This window comes from Lissotriton vulgaris, chromosome 11 (assembly GCF_964263255.1).
Source record: "Lissotriton vulgaris chromosome 11, aLisVul1.2, whole genome shotgun sequence".
Lineage (NCBI taxonomy): Eukaryota > Metazoa > Chordata > Amphibia > Caudata > Salamandridae > Lissotriton > Lissotriton vulgaris.
The window spans coordinates 1,083,572,218-1,083,592,870 of record NC_141699.1 but is presented as its reverse complement, the minus strand read 5'-3'; the positions used below and the strand labels follow the sequence as shown (position 1 = coordinate 1,083,592,870).

Here is a 20,653-nt window from a genome sequence, read left to right as displayed (position 1 = left end):
AACCTGGTAGGGTCCAGTGAACCTCGGGTCCAAATTGTTCTTGCGCGAAAAGTTCTGCGTCACCACCCAATCTCCGGGCTGGAGCTGGTGGCCTGGACCCTCCGTCTGCGTCGGCAGTGCGTGGTAAACCTGTTGGTGAATTAACCTTAGTTTAGCAGTCAAGTCATGAAGATAATCTATCAACATTGGGTACTCAAGATCACAAAACACACCTGGCCTAGGAACCCCCCACACATTCGCAGGACGGCCGAACACTATTTCATAGGGACTAAGCCCTACTCGGGAGTGTACAGTCGCCCTAGTTGACAGTAATGCTAAGGGTAAAGCGTCAGGCCACGAAAGACCAGTCGTAGCCTGAATCTTTGCTAGTTTCAGTTTAAGGGTGCCGTTGTACCCTTCAACCAAACCAGCTGACTGGGGGTGATTGGCGCTGTGGAATTTCTGATTAATTCCAAGGCCCTTACACACACTCTTCATCACACTTCCCACAAACTCACTTCCGTTATCTGACCACACGACTCTAGGCATTCCATATCGAGGAAAATATTCCTTCAGTAGGATTTTCGCAGTAGACAAAGCAGTATTGTCTTTGAGAGGATAGGCCTCAATCCATCGGGAGAATGCGCAAACCACAACTAAAACGTATTTCAGGTTATTGCATCGCTCCATATGGATGAAGTCCAATTGAATCACCTCAAAGGGGCATGAAGGGGGAGCAAAACTGCCAGGAGGAGTTGGGGTTCCCTTGCCAGGATTGTACAACATGCACACCATACAATTCTTAACCAAGCGTTCAGCACATTTCGTGATACCATCATTCTTCCACACAGGGGACAGCAACTTACAAATACCTTTCGTGCTAATATGTGCTAACCCATGCGCCATTGTCACAACAGCCAGTACATACGCATCAGGCAACATCCATCTTTTCTGATCCGACAAATCAATCCAACAACCATTCATATCCAACTTTCCCGTACTTTCTTTCCACTTCATCTTTTCAGTCTCGGTGGCCTCTTTCTGAATTTCTTTCACACTTTCAATAGTGTCTTCGCACATACCCGACTCTATAGGCCACCTAACCGAACTCGTCACATACATTCGAGTGCTAAGGTTCCGGGCAGTCTCCTTAGCAATCTCGTCCGCAAACGCATTACCACGACCAACATCATCCGTCACCTTACGATGCGCACTACATTTAACAATCGCTACCTGCTTAGGCAACGTCAGCGCATCCAAAAGATCATTCACAAGCTGGCCATGCTGAATCTTCGTACCGTGCGACGTCAAGAAACCTCTCTCTCTCCACAATCGTCCAAAACTATGTGCGACACCAAACGCATATTGGCTGTCGGTAAACACATTCACACGTTTCCCTTTTGCTAACACACACGCTCTAGTGAGAGCGATCAACTCTGCAGCTTGGGCAGAATTCTGATTCAACCTTGCAGTCTCAACAACAGTATTCAACGTTACAACAGCATAAGCAGTAGTCACATCGCCATTCGGCAACTTAAAACATGACCCATCCACATACAGTGTTCCATCTGGGTCTTCCAATGGGGTGTTTTTAAGGTCCACTCGACCTTTTGTTTCCTCTTCCGTCCTCAAGTAACAATCGTGTTCTGTTATTTCATCTGACTCTGAGCTAATTGGTAACAAAGTTACCGGGTTCAGAACATTGCAACGTTTTATTTGAATGTGGTTAGCCAACAGCGTCAACTCGTACCCAGACAACCTCGCACTCGTCAAGTGCTGAGTTTTCGTACGATTCAAAAGAGTGTCGACTGCATGCGGAACCATCACCGTAAGCATATTATCCATGACCAATCCTGCTGATTGTCGGATGGAGACCGCAGCTGCCGCTGTTGCTCTCAAGCAACTCGGCAATGCTCTAGCTACTGGGTCCAAGGTCGAGGAAAAATATGCGCATGGACGTTGCTTACCACCAAAAGGTTGCGTTAAGACACTCAACGCACAACCTTCTCTCTCGTGAACGTATAATGTAAACGGCTTGCTATAGTCAGGAGTACCTAACACAGGAGCCGAACACAATGAAGCACGTAATTCAGAAAAACTTTTCTGACATTCTTCCGTCCATGGTAAAGGAGTCGACACATCCTTGCACGTAAGAGCCACTAATGGTTTCGCTAGCAATGAAAAGTTAGGAATCCATTGCCTGCAGTACGACGTGATACCTAGAAAGGCACGCACATCTCTTTGGGTTTTTGGCACAGCCATTCGTGCAATTGCTGCAATTCTCTCTGGGGTCAACCGCCTTCCCTCCTTTGACAATAAGTGACCTAAATAGGTTACTTCTTGACAACAATATTGGAGTTTAGAAGGTGACACCTTGTGATTTAACTCACAGAGATGTTGTAGCAACGACACCGTAGCAATTTTGCAAATGTCCTGAGTATCAGCAGCCACCAATAAGTCATCGACGTATTGGATTAAGGCCGCACCAGCCGGCAACCTAAACGCATCTAATTTACCCTTCAAGGCTTGACTGTAAATCGATGGACTTTCACAGTAGCCCTGAGGAGCGCGTTTAAACCGGAAGCTGCGTCCACCGAGAGAGAAACCGAAAAGGCCTCTGCTCTCCTCGGCAATCGGGATGCTGAAAACCGCATTTTTCAAGTCAATCACCGAGAACCACGATGCAGAAGCTGGAATCAGAGTCAGTAGCGCCGTGATGTCGGGCACAACGGGGAACTGCGGAATCACAATTTTATTCACCTCCCGTAAATCGATAACAAAACGATAAACAGGTGGCTTCGAAGGATCGGTACGTTTAAGAATGGGCAGCACAGGGCTGTTGCACACGTTTCCCCGAGTCTCCTCTATAACGTCTTTCTCGATCAGATCATAAATGATCGCTAACAATGCACGTTCACCATCAAGAGAGATACGATACTGGGGAATACGTGGCAACCGCACATTAGATTTCAGCTGAACAACATAAGGGGAGATATCAAGCAAACCCACATCATTGGGACCTGTTGCCCACAAAGACGCAGGAAGAGAACTCAATTCCGGTGGAAGCTTATCGAGAGACAAGTACATAGGAGAGACAACCCTCTCTCCTAACGTAAGCTTTACACCCGCAGGAGAACAATACAAAGTTGCATACAAACGTTTAAGCAAATCCAGGCCCAAAAGATTTTCACCACAGCCAGTAGTCAAAATTAACGGAGCTTGAAGCTCACGTGGCCCAATTGCAAGGGGCAAAGGGCACGAAACTGGATTGCTAACGGGGGCGCCAGAGAATCCAACGGAAACATTTGTTAAGCCGGACAAAGGTGCGCCAGGGAGTTTCGAATGCATGATAGAACTTTTCGCTGCACCAGTGTCCAACAGAAAAGGCTCAACGACGCCCGATGTAGCAACTGCGACGTAAGGCCCTCTCTGATCAACCGGAACTGATACCACTCCCTCTCCTTGTCTTTGGCTGTCCTAATAATTACTGTCGTCAGTTCCCTGATCGACGTAGTAATCGTCTACATTGTACTGCGCAGATCGTCCTTGCGATGAACCACGTTGATCAAAACAGTTGTTAGAATTAGATGAATTATCTGAACGATCATTCTGAGCACCACGACCCCTACCACGTGGTACCTGATGCGAACCACCACGACCTCCTTTGGACGAATTACCACTATTGCGATCATTCAGAACAGGGCAATTGAATTTAATGTGTCCCTCCTGTCTACAATAAGCACATTGATTGTACCCTAGCGATGATCTTTGGGAGGAGGAATCATTACGAGATTGTGATCGGTTCGACTGCGTCTGCGATCTATTTTGTTGGGATGCATTCTGGTTTGAACGCGGAGGATACGCTTGTTGAAGCAACACTTTAGTTTTAAGCTCTTTCGTCTTTTTATCAGCGCGGTCGTTCTCTTCTTTCCCTCTGTTCTCATAATATTGTGCTGTGGCCAATATTTGAGCTGAAGTAGAAACGGCCCACGCACTCTCTGAATTCTTTAATTTATTGCTCAAATCGGGCAATAAGTTAGAAACAAATTTATCCACGAACAACCTTTGACCACCCTCAGTGCTCATATCCTGACCACTATGATCAATGAATGCCTCCTCAAACCTCGTAAAGAAGTCGGAGACACTCTCGTCCTTCTTCTGTCTACAAGCTGATAATTTGTCCCAATTTACCCTCATAGCTGGCATAAGAGTTTTCATTAACGTTATTATTCGTTGAGGAAGATCAACAATCAGCTGGTCGGGTTTAGCGGCAGCCGTTTGTCCGGCATCTGCCGCTACAATGGCAGCCCAAGCACCACCTAATTCATTCGGGTGGTTTTCGTGACGAATCTTAGCCCATACCGGTTGCGGTACAACATTGCCAAACAACATATCAATATCGGCAAGATTCATTATAGTAGCATCTACGAGCTGCGATAATTCCTTATAGTACCCTGTAGGATTTTTACGAGGGTCGGGCAAAGACTGCTTCACCTGTAACACTTCCGAGCGTTTCCATGGGAGATGTATCCATACTCTCTGGAAATGCGCCAATGTCGGAGGAGCAGTATTAGGATTAGCTGGTATCCAAACCGGTGGAACTTCTCGCATGGGAAATTGACCAGACTCGTCTGGCAGTCTTTCAACATCCTCAACAAACAAGGCTTGAGGTATAGGAGTGGGACGGAAAGATAACAACCGCTCAACAGCACGTCGAACGTTGGTATCCACTATCAGTCCGTTCGAGAACTGAAGCTGAAGATCGGACAAAGCGGTCAGCACCTCGTCAGGCGCATCGGCCGATATCTGATCGCGTAGGACCTTACACATTTCCTCGAACACAAACCTTTGAGTTGGTATATTGAATTGACAAAATGTGTCGAGTACAACACGTGGCGGATTTCGAAGAGGATGCATCATCCAACCCATCGCCATATTGTATAGCGAAGCACGTTCTCTGTTACCAGGAAGCTGACTACGTCTCTGTGGACCATCGGAACCAGCGGACCCAAGAACAGGTCCGAGCGAATGAAAGAAGCTAGCCGCAAGAGGAGAACTACGACTACGAGTAGAGGGAGAAGTATAAGACACAGGACTAACAAGCGAAGGGGTAGAAACAGTAGCAACAGCAGGAGTTAACAAAACAGGAGCAGTAGCGGGAGCAGGAGTATGTGGAAGCGGAGGAGCAGTAGGGATAGCGACAGACAAAGGAGCAGGAACAGTCGGAAGGACGGGTGCAGGTTGAGGAACAGGCACAGGAAGAATAGGCGGAGGAATAGGTACAGCAGGAACCACGGGAGCTGCGGTACCCTGTACATACGGAGGTGGCAACTTCATAAGATAAGACATTAAAGGATCCTCAACTGACTCTTCCTTCTTTTCCGACTCCGTAGGCAAAGCGGGATAACATTTATCCACGGTCATACGCTGTAGTCTATCAAACACTTCCTTATCCTTAACCTCCTTGTCACGCTGAAATTGCTCTGCTTTCTTCACTATGGTAGCAACATTATCTCGCTGATTACGTTTAGTCTGTCTGATTTCTTTCTGTCGGGCTTCTTTACGCCACAACCGAAAGGCATCAAACATGGCCGGCCTTGACTTTCTTTCGAACAATTTAATCTCTAGATTATCTAAAATCGGGGTCTCAAAGCTACTATGAGGTGGCCAACGAAGGTCACCGTCCTTCTTCGTATATTTAATCCAGTATTCATTAAAAGTAATCGGGCCTAGCCCATGTTTACTGTACAGTTCATAAGTCGGAGTTCCAACCGGAGGTATCAGACACGAGTCCTCCAGTCGGGAATCCACACCACAAGGTCTGAAACAACTAAACAAAGTACTACGACTAGGCATCTTGCACACTAGCCGAGTTTCACAAACTTCAAGGGTTACGGGATTTACCAAGTCCCAGCAAAAAGCAAAAACCCTCGGTTTTTGGCGGCTGCAGTCGTCAAACAACACAACAAAATACGCTAGCAAAGTGTCATCGACAAAAACACTCTCACAGCGTCAACAACAAAAACACTCGCTAAAGTGTCAACAACCAAGGACTCTGGGAGTGACCCACAAATACTTAACTCAAAGATCGATGGCGTCACCAGGAAGGCCCGTCAATTGTCTCGCTCTACCAAGGTCTACGCCAGGCGCCAAAACAGGTCTACAGTCAGGGCAGCAGTCCGTCGCAGCCGTCAGGAGGCGGGAATCTTCGCGGGAAAAGTCTTCGGGCCACTTATTTCGACAACAGGATCGATGAAGCGGAGTGCACCTTCCCTCGGAGATTTCACACGAAGTTCCTCACGATCGTCGGGCTTGGACCGGTACCACTGATGCAGCCCCACGTTGGGCGCCAACTGAAGGACTAGGTTATTTAGAACCCAGCGGTGCCAGGGCACAACACCTGAAACCTTCGTGGGTAACCTGCTCCGGCGTACGAATCACAGAGACACGGGACACTTCCTTCGGCGTCAAAGATTCAAGGTTTATTTGCTGCAGGGAAACACAGAAATCACGGAAGTACAACCAGTGTAGTTCAGAGTAACTGCTTCAAATTGGTTCTGCGGATCGCTCCTTTTATACATGGTTATCCCATAGAGTTACATTGAACACAAACGTTTATGACCCGGTTCCCACAATCATCCCCCAGAGGGGTCGTTTTGGTCACTTTGAAACACACAAGGTCCGGAACATAAGTACGGACACATTTGGCGGTTCCCAACTGTAAAAACTCATCTTCCCACCATTAACGCATTCCAATCAACAGTAAAACAGATCATAATAGGAACAAGAACAGGTGTAGAGGAAGACGGAGACAGTGGGGAGATCGGAAAGGGTGTAAAAGGGGAGGTATCGGGAAACACGAGATACAGGCATCAAAGGACGTGCCTAATGAGATGCACGGCTGAGACAATAAGTCCGTGCGGCAAGATGAGTCTCGAGCGGCGCCATCTGCCTTACAGTAGCCTCCCCCTCATCATAAAGACACTTACAAAGGACATGTGTCTTCCGCAAATATCTTGGGAGTCCCAGGGTCGCAAAGCGAACAACGTCCGTTCGCTGGCTACTTGAGGGCAAGAGACAAAATGGATGCCGTATCTAAGATGGAACCCGTGGGTACAGATAGAAATACCTACGTAACAGACGAACGGTTTAGGTTAGCACAACGAAACTGCGTACACCCACTAAACTCGTCATTTGCGGTTCATAGATACCAGACTCGACCATATTCGTGCGAGTCGAAAGCACCACTTACAATTGTCACGGAACCTCACACCAAAGCTAACACCGGTAAGTGACGAGGGAAGACACACACTGGGGCACCAGAACTGTGACACTGATGCAGGATGCTACAACACATGGATACTAACACCAGGAAGAAACAAACCACCAGACAGCAGCATAGAGGCACTGATGCTGCATCACTGGCCCCAGAGCACCAAAGCTGACACAGGGAAGTGACCAGGGAAGACACACACTGGGCACCAACACTGAGACACTGATGCAGAAAGCTACAACACATGGAAACTAACACTAGGAAGAAACATAACAGAAACATAACACCAGGCATCAGCATAGAGCCCCTGACGTTGCATCACTGGCCTCAGAACACCAAAGCTAACACCAGGAAGTGACGAGGGAAGACACACACTGGGCCACCAGCACTGTGACACTGATGCAGGATGCTACAACACATGGATACTAACACTAGAAAGAAACATAACACCAGGAATCAGTATAGAGGCACTGATGCTGCATCACTGGCCCCAGAGCACCAAAGCTGACACCGGTAAGCGACAAGGGAAGACACACACTGGGCACCAGCACTGAGACACTGACGCAGAAAGCTACAAAACATGGAAACTAACACTAGGAAGCAAAGTAACACCAGGAATCAGTATAAAGGCACTGACGGTGCGTCACTGGCCCCAGAGCTCCAAAGCTAACACCGGGAAGCGACGAGGGAAGACACACACTGGGCACCAGCACTGAGACACTGACGCAGAAAGCTACAAAACATGGAAACTAACACTAGGAAGCAAAGTAACACCAGTCAACAGCATAGAGGCGCTGATGCTGCCCCACTGGCCCCAGAGCACCAAAGCTGCCACCGGCAAGCGACGAGGGAAGACACACACTGGGGCACCAGCAGAGACACTGATGCAGGATGCTGCAACACATGGAAACTAACACTAGGATGTAACATAACACCAGGAATCTGTATAGAGGCACTGATGCTGCATCACTGGCCCCAGAGCACCAAAGCTGACACTGGGAAGCGACCAGGGAAGACACACACTGGGCCACCAGCACTGTGACACTGATGCAGGATGCTACAACACATGGATACTAACACTAGAAAGAAACATAACACCAGGAATCAGTATAGAGGCACTGATGCTGCACCACTGGCCGCAGAACACCAAAGCTAACACCGGGAAGCGACGAGGAAAGACACACACTGGGGCACCAGAAGAGACACTGATGCAGGATGTTGCAACACATGGATACTAACACTAGAAAGCAACATAACACCAGGAATCAGTATAGAGGCACTGATGCTGCACCACTGGCTGCAGAACACCAAAGCTGACACCAGGAAGCGACGAGGGAAGATACACACTGGGCACCAGCAGAGACACTGATGCAGGATGCTGCAACACATGGATACTAACACTAGTCAGTAACAAACCACCAGACATCAGCATAGAGACACTGATGCTGCACCACTGGCCGCAGAACACCAAAGCTGACACAGGGAAGTGACCAGGGAAGACACACACTGGGCACCAGCACTGTGACACTGATGCAGGATGCCACAACACATGGAAACTAACACTAGGAAGAAACATAACAGAAACATAACACCAGGCATCAGCATAGAGGCACTGATGCAGCACCACTGGCCCCAGAGCACCAAAGCTAACACCGGTAAGTGACGAGGGAAGACACACACTGGGGCACCAGCACTGTGAAACTGATGCAGGATGCTACAACACATGGATACTAACACTAGAAAGCAACAAACCACCAGACATCAGCATAGAGGCACTGATGCTGCATCACTGGCCCCAGAGCACCAAAGCTGACACAGGGAAGTGACCAGGGAAGACACACACTGGGCACCAGCACTGTGACACTGATGCAGGATGCCACAACACATGGAAACTAACACTAGGAAGAAACATAACAGAAACATAACACCAGGCATCAGCATAGAGGCCCTGACGTTGCATCACTGGCCTCAGAACACCAAAGCTAACACCGGTACGTGACGAGGGAAGACACACACAGGGGCACCAGCACTGTGACACTGATGCAGGATGCTACAACACATGGATACTAACACTAGAAAGCAACAAACCACCAGACATCAGCATAGAGGCACTGATGCTGCATCACTGGCCCCAGAGCACCAAAGCTGACACCGGGAAGCGAAGAGGGAAGACACACACTGGGCCACCAGCACTGTGACACTGATGCAGGATGCTACAACACATGGAAACTAACACTAGAAAGCAACATAACACCAGGAATCAGTATAAAGGCACTGACGGTGCATCACTGGCCCCAGAGCCCCAAAGCTGACACCAGGAAGAGAAGAGGGAAGACACATACTGGGCACCAGCAGAGACACTGCTGCAGGATGCTGCAACACATGGAAACTAACACTAGGAAAAAACATAACAGAAGCATCACACCAGGCATCAGCATAGAGGCCCTGACGTTGCATCACTGGCCCCAGAGCACCAAAGCTAACACCGGGAAGCGAAGAGGGAAGACACACACTGGGCCACCAGCACTGTGACACTGATGCAGGATGCTATAACACATGGAAACTAACACTAGAAAGCAACATAACACCAGGAATCAGTATAAAGGCACTGACGGTGCGTCACTGGCCCCAGAGCCCCAAAGCTGACACCAGGAAGAGAAGAGGGAAGACACACACTGGGCCACCAGCACTGTGACACTGATGCAGGATGCTACAACACATGGATACTAACACTAGAAAGCAACAAACCACCAGACATCAGCATAGAGGCACTGATGCTGCATCACTGGCCCCAGAGCACCAAAGCTGACACCGGGAAGCGAAGAGGGAAGACACACACTGGGCCACCAGCACTGTGACACTGATGCAGGATGCTATAACACATGGAAACTAACACTAGAAAGCAACATAACACCAGGAATCAGTATAGAGGCACTGGTGCTGCATCACTGGCCCCAGAGCACCAAAGCTGACACCAGGAAGCGACGAGGGAAGACACACACTGGGGCACCAGCAGAGACACTGATGCAGGATGCTACAACACATGGAAACTAACACTAGAAAGCAACATAACACCAGGAATCAGTATAAAGGCACTGACGGTGCGTCACTGGCCCCAGAGCCCCAAAGCTGACACCAGGAAGAGAAGAGGGAAGACACATACTGGGCACCAGCAGAGACACTGATGCAGGATGCTGCAACACATGGAAACTAACACTAGGAAAAAACATAACAGAAGCATCACACCAGGCATCAGCATAGAGGCCCTGACTTTGCATCACTGGCCCCAGAGCACCAAAGCTAACACCGGGAAGCGACGAGGGAAGACACACACTGGGGCACCAGCACTGTGACACTGATGCAGGATGCTACAACACATGGATACTAACACTAGGATGTAACATAACACCAGGTATCAGCATAGAGGCACTGATGCTGCATCACTGGCCCCAGAGCACCAAAGCTGCCACCGGGAAGCGACGAGGGAAGACACACACTGGGGCACCAGCAGAGACACTGATGCAGGATGCTACAACACATGGAAACTAACACTAGGATGTAACATAACACCAGTCAACAGCATAGAGGCGCTGATGCTGCATCACTGGCCCCAGAGCACCAAAGCTGACACTGGGAAGTGACCAGGGAATTCACACACTGGGCCACCAGCACTGTGACACTGATGCAGGATGCTACAACACATGGATACTAACACTAGGAAGAAACATAACACCAGGAATCAGTATAGAGGCACTGATGCTGCACCACTGGCCGCAGAACACCAAAGCTAACACCGGGAAGCGACGAGGAAAGATACACACTGGGGCACCAGAGGAGACACTGATGCAGGATGCTACAACACATGGAAACTAACACTAGGATGTAACATAACACCAGGTATCAGCATAGAGGCACTGATGCTGCATCACTGGCCTCAGAGCACCAAAGCTGCCACTGGGAAGCGACGAGGGAAGACACACACTGGGCCACCAGCACTGTGACACTGATGCAGGATGCTACAACACATGGAAACTAACACTAGGAAGAAACATAACAGAAACATAACACCAGGCATCAGCATAGAGGCCCCAGAGCACCAAAGCTGACACCAGGAAGCGACCAGGGAAGACATAGAGTAGTATTGCCTAATTATTTATAATTTTTACCATTTAACACTATCTGGGCACAGGATTCACCTCGTTTGTACCAGTTTGACACCAAAATACCGCAATAAGCAACAGAAAGGTGACCAGAGTCATTGCAAAATGTCGTCCACTGCGCTACATATGTTGCTGCCTTAATAATAACTTTTTAACCATTTGACCTAGAATCCATTTTTTGTTAAAATTTGAAGCTCATTCAGCAGATGATGGATTATGCATCAAATGCGACAAAGTCATAATTATGCATGAAACGCCGCGGTCGCCAAATCGTATAATTCCAGTGGCCCAGACCTCAGTAGCTCATTGCCCAAATCTGACTGGCAGAAAATGTCGCAGACAGGCTTCTCTTTGGCCTCAAAAAATGGACTCTATATCCTGATGCTTGAAAAAACTACATTGGCTCCCAATTCACAAACAAATTCTATTTAAAACCATGGCCAAAGCGAAGGTACAATAGTTTCGGCCTTCGAAATTCTGTCTTTTCGAAGAACAGCGAGGCTTGCACCTGAAAACAAACTGCTTCTCCGGTTACTTTAAAAGATGGCTGTTTTGGTTTCGGCAACAAGGATTTGGAATGTTATTGATAGCTCACCTACCAACCATGGCCTCTCTGCTGCAGTTTCAAAAAACCTTAAAAACGTGCCTTTTCAACATTAGTGTAGCAAAGATGCCACTGGCCCTGCTGCGATCACGGTAACTGGCTGCTTTGACTGCTTTTGGGGGAGTAAAATGCAGCAATTATCGGGGTTCAGTGGCCACCTCAGGGCTCTGGTCACCGGTGCCACTGCACCACACGCACCTGCTTTTCTCTTAGTTTATATTTTTTTATACAAAGTTTTATATTGCGCTAACTTGACCCGGTATCGGGTATCAGAGCGGACACATTAATTTTCGTTAGGCACAGGGAGATGAAGGGGCATATTATCAATAGACAGTGATAAATATCGCAAAGCGTGCTCAGCGCTTTTTTATTTATCGCAGTCTATCGCTGGAATTTATCACCCGGTTAGCTCGTTAATAACAACGCGTATCACCGAGGCGATAAAAAATCCAGCAAAAGAGGCGAAATGCAGGAATATCGCTGGTAATCCAGCAACAAAACTGCATTAATAGGGAAATCCTTGTTGATAGGGAGATGTGGACTTAGCCTTACAATCCACCTCCCATGATAAAGACAGGCAAGTCTGAAATTTTGCAGACGTTAGACACCGGCGATAACCGCGGTTAGCGCGCCTTTTTAAATCGGTACGCGTGTCCGGGACAGCCTTGTAAATATCGTGAAGCCCCATTAGCAATATTTTAGAGTGACGTTTTACGAGGCACGCCTACCTTGAATCTCATTAGTGATGCGATGCAAGGCGAAACGGAAAGAAAACAGGCGCTAAGGCAAGGAAACACGCGCTAGCTTCCTTCTTAATAAAGCGATAAAATTATAGCCGCTTTTCGCTCGAAAACAGCGATAATGTTATTGCCAGCCCTTGATAATATGCCCCTAAGTGATTCGCCCAGAATCACAGGATGTTGAGCGTCACCGCCGATACTCGAACTTGGTTCACTAGATTCGAAGTCAGCCGCCCTAGCCTTTAGGCCAACTCCTCGCCCAGATTCAATGTGGTTGCTGTTGAAATCTAAGGTAAGACAAGTTCAGGAGATTAAAATAGTTATTTCATTGGAAAGGGCGGGGTACCTGCCTTTTCCAGCCAGGCACCGTCACCCCCTCTGTCCCAATGTCTGGCACGGATCCTTGCTCAATGGACAGGTGACACAGTTAAGTATAAACACATATAATTAAAAGAACAAACCCAAGATATAAGAGAGTCTGCGGTTTATTTCCACTCTAATCGTGGTGCATAGCGCCAAGAAACAACGGTAAAGGCGCATTGAACTAAATAACATAACATAACAACATAACATGGGTGGTCGGGGTATGAAACTTTGTATATTCGGGCTAAATGGGCATTCGGTGGGTCCGAACATATGTCAGGGAGTTCAGCATCGAAGCTGCACAGAGCGCCTTATTCTCTTAGTAAATCCAGGATTGTGGCCGCGCGGGGGGGGGGGGGGGGTCGTGTGTTTACACATGACAAAGAGGTGCCGCTTTGATTTGCCTGTCTCGTGTCTTGGGGGCGGCGCTGTCTCGAGCCCCGAACGGCGGGCCGTCATTCCCGATGCCCTTTTGAGACATCCTTTGACGAGGTTCGCTTGTTTGGTCTTTTGGGGGCAGGGCCCCCTCTCCAGGAGTGTCAAAAAACACTCATTTTGGGCCGCGGTATGATAGGGCCCCTCGGTCCCCAGGGTACAGAGTGATTCTAGCCGCTGAGAACCGGGTGGGCCACATTCCCAGAGCAAATGAGGGTGCAATTATGAGACTATCGCCTCTGCACCAAGGTCACACAGTGCGCTGAGCCGGGATTGGAAACCGAAACACCCCTTTGGAAACAAATGGGCGTCTGGAAACAACTCTGGTGTGGTTTTAAGACGCGTGGGGTGCTATGAAAATGTTTTAAGCGAATGACGTGAAGATTCTCGCGTTTGAACTGACACTTTCAGAAAAGTTGAGGGAGAGGGAGGGGGTTTACTGGGATAATCTCACGCACCAGACGCGTAATAAGGATGAATATGTAACTTTGGTCCAGATGTACTAACATCGGGGATAGCAATTTCCAAATTGCGATCATCTCACGATATTCCTAATGTATTAAACTTTTCTTTTAAAATCACCTGTTCCTTGTGGGTGAAAAATCGACCTACCTTATGAAAATGAATGAGGTAAGTTGCACTTTGCGACCTATTATGGATGATAACCCTCACAGGGATGGTGGCCTGCTGGGGTCAGGAGACCACCATGTCTGTGTTCGCTTTTAATAAACATTTTTTTTTAACACAGCCCGTTTTCCTCAAAAGGAAAACAGGATGTGGTTCAATAAGAACAATTAAACGTTTAACTTTCATTTTGTTTAGACTAGGTAAGTGGTCCGTTGGACCTCTGCCCACCCTTATTTTTTTAAAACATTTTTAAAAGGGAAGGGGCCCCTGGGGGCCCTTTTGCTTTTGCGAATGGCTTATCACCTCCTTTGAGGAGGTGGTAAAATATTCATGTTGCGCGACTGAAATTCGGTCGCAAAACATTTGCGACAGCAAAAAGGCTTCCTACATCTGGCCCTTGGTGCTGGGCAGGTAGCGTGAAGAAATCAGCAGATGGTGGTGTAGCTGAGTGGGTTTATACACCTACTCACGACTTTAAGTGGGAGGTAAAAACTGGGGGGGTCTCTCAAAGGGGCGTGGCCAATGTAATTAAGGGCGTGGCTTAAAACACATAAGCTAAAAATCCGTGCTCAGCATAGTGTGCCGCCTGACTTGTATTTTGCTGTTTCTGTCATTGCCTCCAGATATATGATACACAAGTAACATCATACCTACAAGTCAGGACTATTGGCTTTGTCAATGGTTGTTGTTGCATAAGATAAATAAGAAGCGAGTATGGCTTGTATATAATATTGAAAAAGCTTCCACTTAAAGCCCTGGTGACACCCTGACAATGTTGCTGCACCGGAGTTTCAAAAAGAGAAGGGAAATCCAGAGAGAAAATGACTCTCTTTAACCCCTCCCCTGCTGGTGACGGAACCGCTCCGTCATCAGCCGCGGTCGCGCTGTGCTGATGACGGACCGGTTCCGTCACGGCCCGCTCAGCACGCCTGCGCGGTGCGGATTCCGCAGACCATTGAGCGGTCCATTAAGCGGGCGGGGCCGTGACGGAACCGCTTTGTCATGAGCACAGCGCGACCGCGGCTGGTGACAGAGCGGTTCTGTCACCAGCATGGGCGTGCCGCGCGGCCCCCGCCCCCTTAGCTCTGCGGCGGAATAGCTGCCGCAGCGAAGGGGTTAAACGATTTCCCTTCCCCTACAATGCTCACCTCGCATGACGTCATGCTGTAACTTCTCCACTAGTGAGAAGTGAGCAGTGTGAGCAGCGCACATGATGTGCCTGCTGTCACTGCAGCCTGGGAAAAATGGACCACCTGTGCCATGGCGCAAGACAGAGCCCGAGAGAGACCGGTTTCGAGGCCCCCTTTAAAAAATTGCGCACCGGTGAGACCCGGCCCAGTTAAAGCCATTCGCCTACTGCATAAATGTGTGCAACCCATGATTTAGTCTCGGTACTTTGGGCTCGATGGAAGGGCTCTGTATGATGCAGAACGGTCTGTGTCGGGTATCCTGTTCAAATCTTGTTAATGTTGTTAATGCACCTACTGCAGAGATCTGTGTGTAACAGGCCTGTGGCTCTGAAGCCTATAAGATGGCTCCGTGGTTAAGGCGCCTGCTGCACAGCTCAGGGCTGCACTGAAGGCTCCAAGACAGATATTATTCTGGTAGCTTGGTGAGTTATTTATTTTCAGAAACCTGTATGCACAGTACAAGTCTTGAGTTCAAATCCAGATCCTGTGCCTCAGTGTATTTAGGGTCCCTGTGGTTGAGCTACACCTCATGCCCCAGTTCTAAGGTTCCAACACCCCTAAGGTAGCCTGGTAGGTTGAGGCTCCTGCTGCAGAGATCTGTTTACAAGCTGGTGACTTCAAGGCCGATCCTCAATAAGGACATTGAGAGAGTAGGAAGCTAGTACCCTACTGTTTGTCCGCGATACCAACATTCAACAGACACAGAAAAAGGCAAGAATACATTTTACCTCCAACCAGTCATTTGTTAATGCCCACATGGGCTCACAGATGGCATGGTGTAGGTAGTGATGTGGCTCACTGGTTAGAGGCGGCAGACCCGTAAGCAGAGGACGGCCCGGGACCAGGGTTCGATTCCCGACGCGGCAGGGTCGTGGACCAGGGTCAGCGGGCTCGATAATTCTCGCTTCGGTGCCTACTCCAGTCAGGGACCGCAACTCTGGGCATTAGCTTGCCTCATCTTCACAATGGCCCCCCCAGACCACCGGGGATGCTTGGTCGCACCTTAGAGATACCCATTAGGGACCATCTCTCAGGGTGAGCCAGGACGGGTTCCCCAGTGGTCGAAGCGCAGAGATACTCCTCCGGGAGTCGATTCTAGCGCTATATAAACCCACAATTAAATTAAATTAAATTAACCCATGGTACTCAATCCATGGTGGAAGTTTGATTATAGAACAAATCCCCTGCTTGTGAGCCCACTGAGTCAATAATCCCTACAGTACATGGTGTTAACCGTTTAACCACAGCGCAAATTCCGCTGCGTTGCGGCGCTTTGATGAAATGGGCGGGGGGCGACAGAAGCAGCAAAGGGGTTAACAAATGACTGGTTGGAGGTAATACTCATTCTTGCCTTTTTCTACTCTGTAGACAGAGGAAGGAGCAGAGAAAATAGGAATCCTTTTTTGCTGTGATGAAGGCCGTAGACCTTGTTAGAGCACATTCATGAGCCGAAACATGTTGCCACTGGATGAATGAGACATCATTTCTCAACCTCATCCATGCTGAATCATTCAAAGCCCCGCACAGTACACCCCCAGAATAAAGGAAACACCTTACAGTTTACACTGAGGCAGAATCAACTGCTATTTGTCCAGTAGTATCATATCTAAGTTCCTGCATCATAAGGTGGAGACAATCTTGATGGTATTACCCTATCAGGGTGGGATGGACTGGCCAATGATGATGCATGTCACAATTGTGCAGAAGAGGCATTTCCATCCATTATTTAAATGTGGTACCACTTGACCCAGTGACACCCTTTACAGGTTTAGAGGTGAATGTCAATGATGTGTTCTTTGTATGTAGGCCTCAGGAAGGAAACTCAGTGGGCTGAGGCAAGTGTGGCAGAGATACTGTAGGTGTGCAGTCTGCAGGGAGCTCAGTGGGCTGAGGCGAGTGCCCCATAGATACTGTAGGTGTGCAGTCTGCAGGGAGCACAGTAGGCTGAGGCAGGTGCTGCAGAGATGCTGTATGTGTGCAGTCTGCAGGGAGCTCAGTGGGCTGAGGCAAGTGCTGCGGAGATACTGTAGGTGTGCACTCTGCAGGGTAACTCGGTGGGCTGAGGCGAGTGCTGCATAGATACTGAAGGTGTGCAGTCTGCAGTGAGCTCAGTGGGCTGAGGCGAGTGCTGCAGAGATACTGTAGGTGTGCAGTCTGCGGGTAGCTCAGTGGGCTGAGGCAAGTGTGGCAGAGATACTGTAGGTGCGCAGTCTGCAGGGAACAGTGGGCTGAGGCGAGTGCCCCAGAGATACTGTAGGTGTGCAGTCTGCGGGTAGCTCAGTGGGCTGAGGCAGGTGCTGTAGAGGTACTGTAGGTGTGCACTCTGCAGGGAGCTCAGTGGGCTGAGGCAGGTGCTGCAGAGATACTGTAGGTGTGCAGTCTGCGGGTAGCTCAGTGGGCTGAGGTCAGTGCTGCAGAGATGCTGTAGGTGTGCAGTCTGCGGGTAGCTCAGTGGGCTGAGGCGAGTGCGGCAGAGATACTGTAGATGTGCAGTCTGCGGGTAGCTTAGTCTGCAGGGCACAGATTCCTTCAGCGCCTGAGTGACTTTGGAGGGAGCTTTATGCGAAGCATATAATTAATTATAGCCTATAATTATCTGCATCATTCAAGCCAGACCAGATCCGCCACTTTCTTCTTGGCTGCGTCTCCTGCTGGTGACCAGCGCCCTCCCTCGGCTGATACCTGGCATTGCAGCTGCCAGTGCCAGCGCCCCACATGCCTGCATGCCAATGCCAGCTTGTGTGAGGAGCTCGGGGACAGGGGGTGAGCCTTGTGCCAAGGAGCGCTCTCTTTAGAGTGAGGCGGGGGAGATGTCTCCTGGAGAGACTGCTCCGGCCTGGGCTGCCACTGCCCGTGTGTGGGATACCTGGAGGTCTCTCCCCCACCCCCCGATCAGAGCGTGCACCCCCCCCCTTGGTGCCCTCCCTTCCACCTGTTGAGGTGTCGCCCCCTCTGTTCCGAGGCTGCGCCCCTCTCTGCGCCCCCTCTTCTAAGAGTAGAGGCCCCGCCTCCTGCCAGTGTGCGCTCCCCCCTGGCACTGTCCTTCTACCTGTACAGGTGAGTGCCACACCCCCCCTCCATTCCTTCCTATCTCATCGCCCTGTTGTTTCCTCTCCACCTGCTGCCTCCCTCACGCTCTGCCTCGCACCTCGCGCTGCGCCTCCCTCTTGCGCCCCCTCACTGCCCCCTGGACTCCACTGCCCCTTTCTCCTGCTGCCCCCTGCCCCCCCCCCCCCACACACACTGTCCCACTCTCACTATCTCTCTGCCGTCCCTCCTTGTCGCTGCACGTGCCCCTCCTCTGCCCTGCCTCCTGTGTCTGCGCCACCCCCACTGTCCTGCCCTGTCCCTACCCTGCTGCCCCGTAGCCCCCCTCCCACTTTTACTATCTCTCTACTGCCCCTCCTTGTGGCCTCACGTGCCTCTTTCACTCGCCTCCTGGCCCCTCCTCTGCCCCTTCCTCCAGCCCCCTCCCCACTGTCCCCCCTGCCCTGTCCCTTCCCTGCTGTCCACTAGTCCCACCCACTGTCCGACCCTCACTATCTCTCTGCCGCCCCTCCTGGTCGCCGCACGTGCCTCTCTCTCGCCTCGTCGCCCTTCCCCCTGCCCCCTCCCCACTGTCCTGCCCTGTCCCATGCCCCCTAGTCCCCTCCCACTATCCCTATCTCTCTGCCGCCCCTCCTGGTCGCCGCACGTGCCTCCCTCACTCGCCTCCTGACCCTCCTCTGCCCCGCTGGCCCTCCCTCCCGTCCGCTCGCCCCTCCCCACTGTCCCTCCCTGCCCTGGCCCGGCTCGGTCCGGCTCAGTTGCGCCCGTGGCAGAGTGCAGACCACAGACCGCAGCTCCCGCTCCCGACCCCAGGCCGCCGGCAGGATGCAGTGGTGAGTGATGGGGCCTCTCTGGCCAGGACTGGACTTTTTAGGGTGGCTGGGGGGATCTGGAGGTCTTCTATTCTCATCACTCTGTCTCTCTCCAGCCAGGTGTGAGAAGAGGGGACAGAGCAGCAGGACTGGGACTTCGCATTTATTTTAGTGACTTCATCTTCACTCTATATCTCCTTTAAGGTGATTTGTATGTATCTTTCTTTCTTTCTGTCTTTCTTCCTTCTCTGCACCCTTCTTTATTTCTTTCCCTATTCTTTCCTTCTTTCTTCTCTGTATCTCCTGCTTTCGCTCACCCTTGCTTCCTTTCTCTTCTCGTGTTTCCGTTCCTCTTCCTGTGTCTCCCTTTGATCTCGTGTTTCTTCTCTACCCCCGTCTTTATTTCACTTCCCAACTTTATTTGAAAGATAAGCATGTTATGGCAGAACAGGTGTATAATCCGTGTAGCAGTTACACGACGCACTGAGTCACGCTCTTTTGTGCATGTCTGTGCGTGACACGCACCTCAAGCTGTGATCGTGTGCAGAGCTTGCATGGTACATACATCTTGGCTGGGGCTGGTGGCGGACCACCAGTATCGGGAAAGGGGGCTTCGGCACAGCACTGACTTAGAATCAAATGCACAGTCATTCATTTAGCTGTTTCGGATCTCCTAGCTTCGCGGCGCACTGCTGTACGGGCTGTCTCGGCGCCGCTTGAACACGTTTGTGTTGTAGCGCCCAGAGGCGCATGTAGCTCTATTACGGATATAGCTGCTATTCTTGGGAGCAGCGGACTGTCCCAGCACGGCCGGTGTGTGACTGACTCTACCCCATACCGTCCGATTTTCTCTGTTCCACCCACCGCCCATCCAGACGGACCGGCCTAATACCTGGCAGACCCCGGTGCCACCGAGGCCAGTCTCGAGGGTCCCTGAGGATGTCGGAAGGGACCAAGGACCGGCGCCACCAACTCTGCGTCCATATAGCTCTTGGAAGTCGTCCGGGGCACCATATTCACAGAGGAGCTCTTGGGATAGCCACGTCCTCCCCGAGCGACCCGATGCGAGCGGGGTGGAGGGGGGGGGGGGGGGGGGGGGGGGCTGCCGCCCAGACTGGAGAGCCCCGCGCGGGAGGAACCGGTTTAAATTCACAGTTAAATATTACGGACCGGACCCAGGGGTGGCAGGGCGCCTCGTGAAAGGGAATTAAACACCATCATAATGGATGTGGAAACTTGCCGAATTACAGTGAGGTGCCATTTCTATAGCGCTTTATACCTCCTGCCAGGCCTCAGGGCGCGTTCCAGCTTGCAGAGGAAGCAGGTTGGGCTTGGGAAGTGCATGGGTGAGAGATGGGTGCTGGCTGTGGTTTTGGGGTGAGCTTCACCTCCTGCGGGGGTGCATTTCACAGCGTGTGCACT

General features: G+C 50.3%; 1 protein-coding gene across 1 annotated transcript in view; it reads left to right on the top strand.

The window, feature by feature from the left end:
* The first annotated feature begins 19,081 nt into the window (after window positions 1-19,081).
* B3GNT7 (UDP-GlcNAc:betaGal beta-1,3-N-acetylglucosaminyltransferase 7) overlaps window positions 19,082-20,653 on the top strand; it is a 53,538-nt gene continuing 51,966 nt past the window's right edge. The window contains exon 1 of the mRNA XM_086944560.1: window positions 19,082-19,252. Within this exon, the coding sequence (XP_086800686.1) occupies window positions 19,245-19,252 (8 nt within the window). The 5' untranslated portion in view covers window positions 19,082-19,244. The remainder of the gene's footprint in view (window positions 19,253-20,653) is intronic.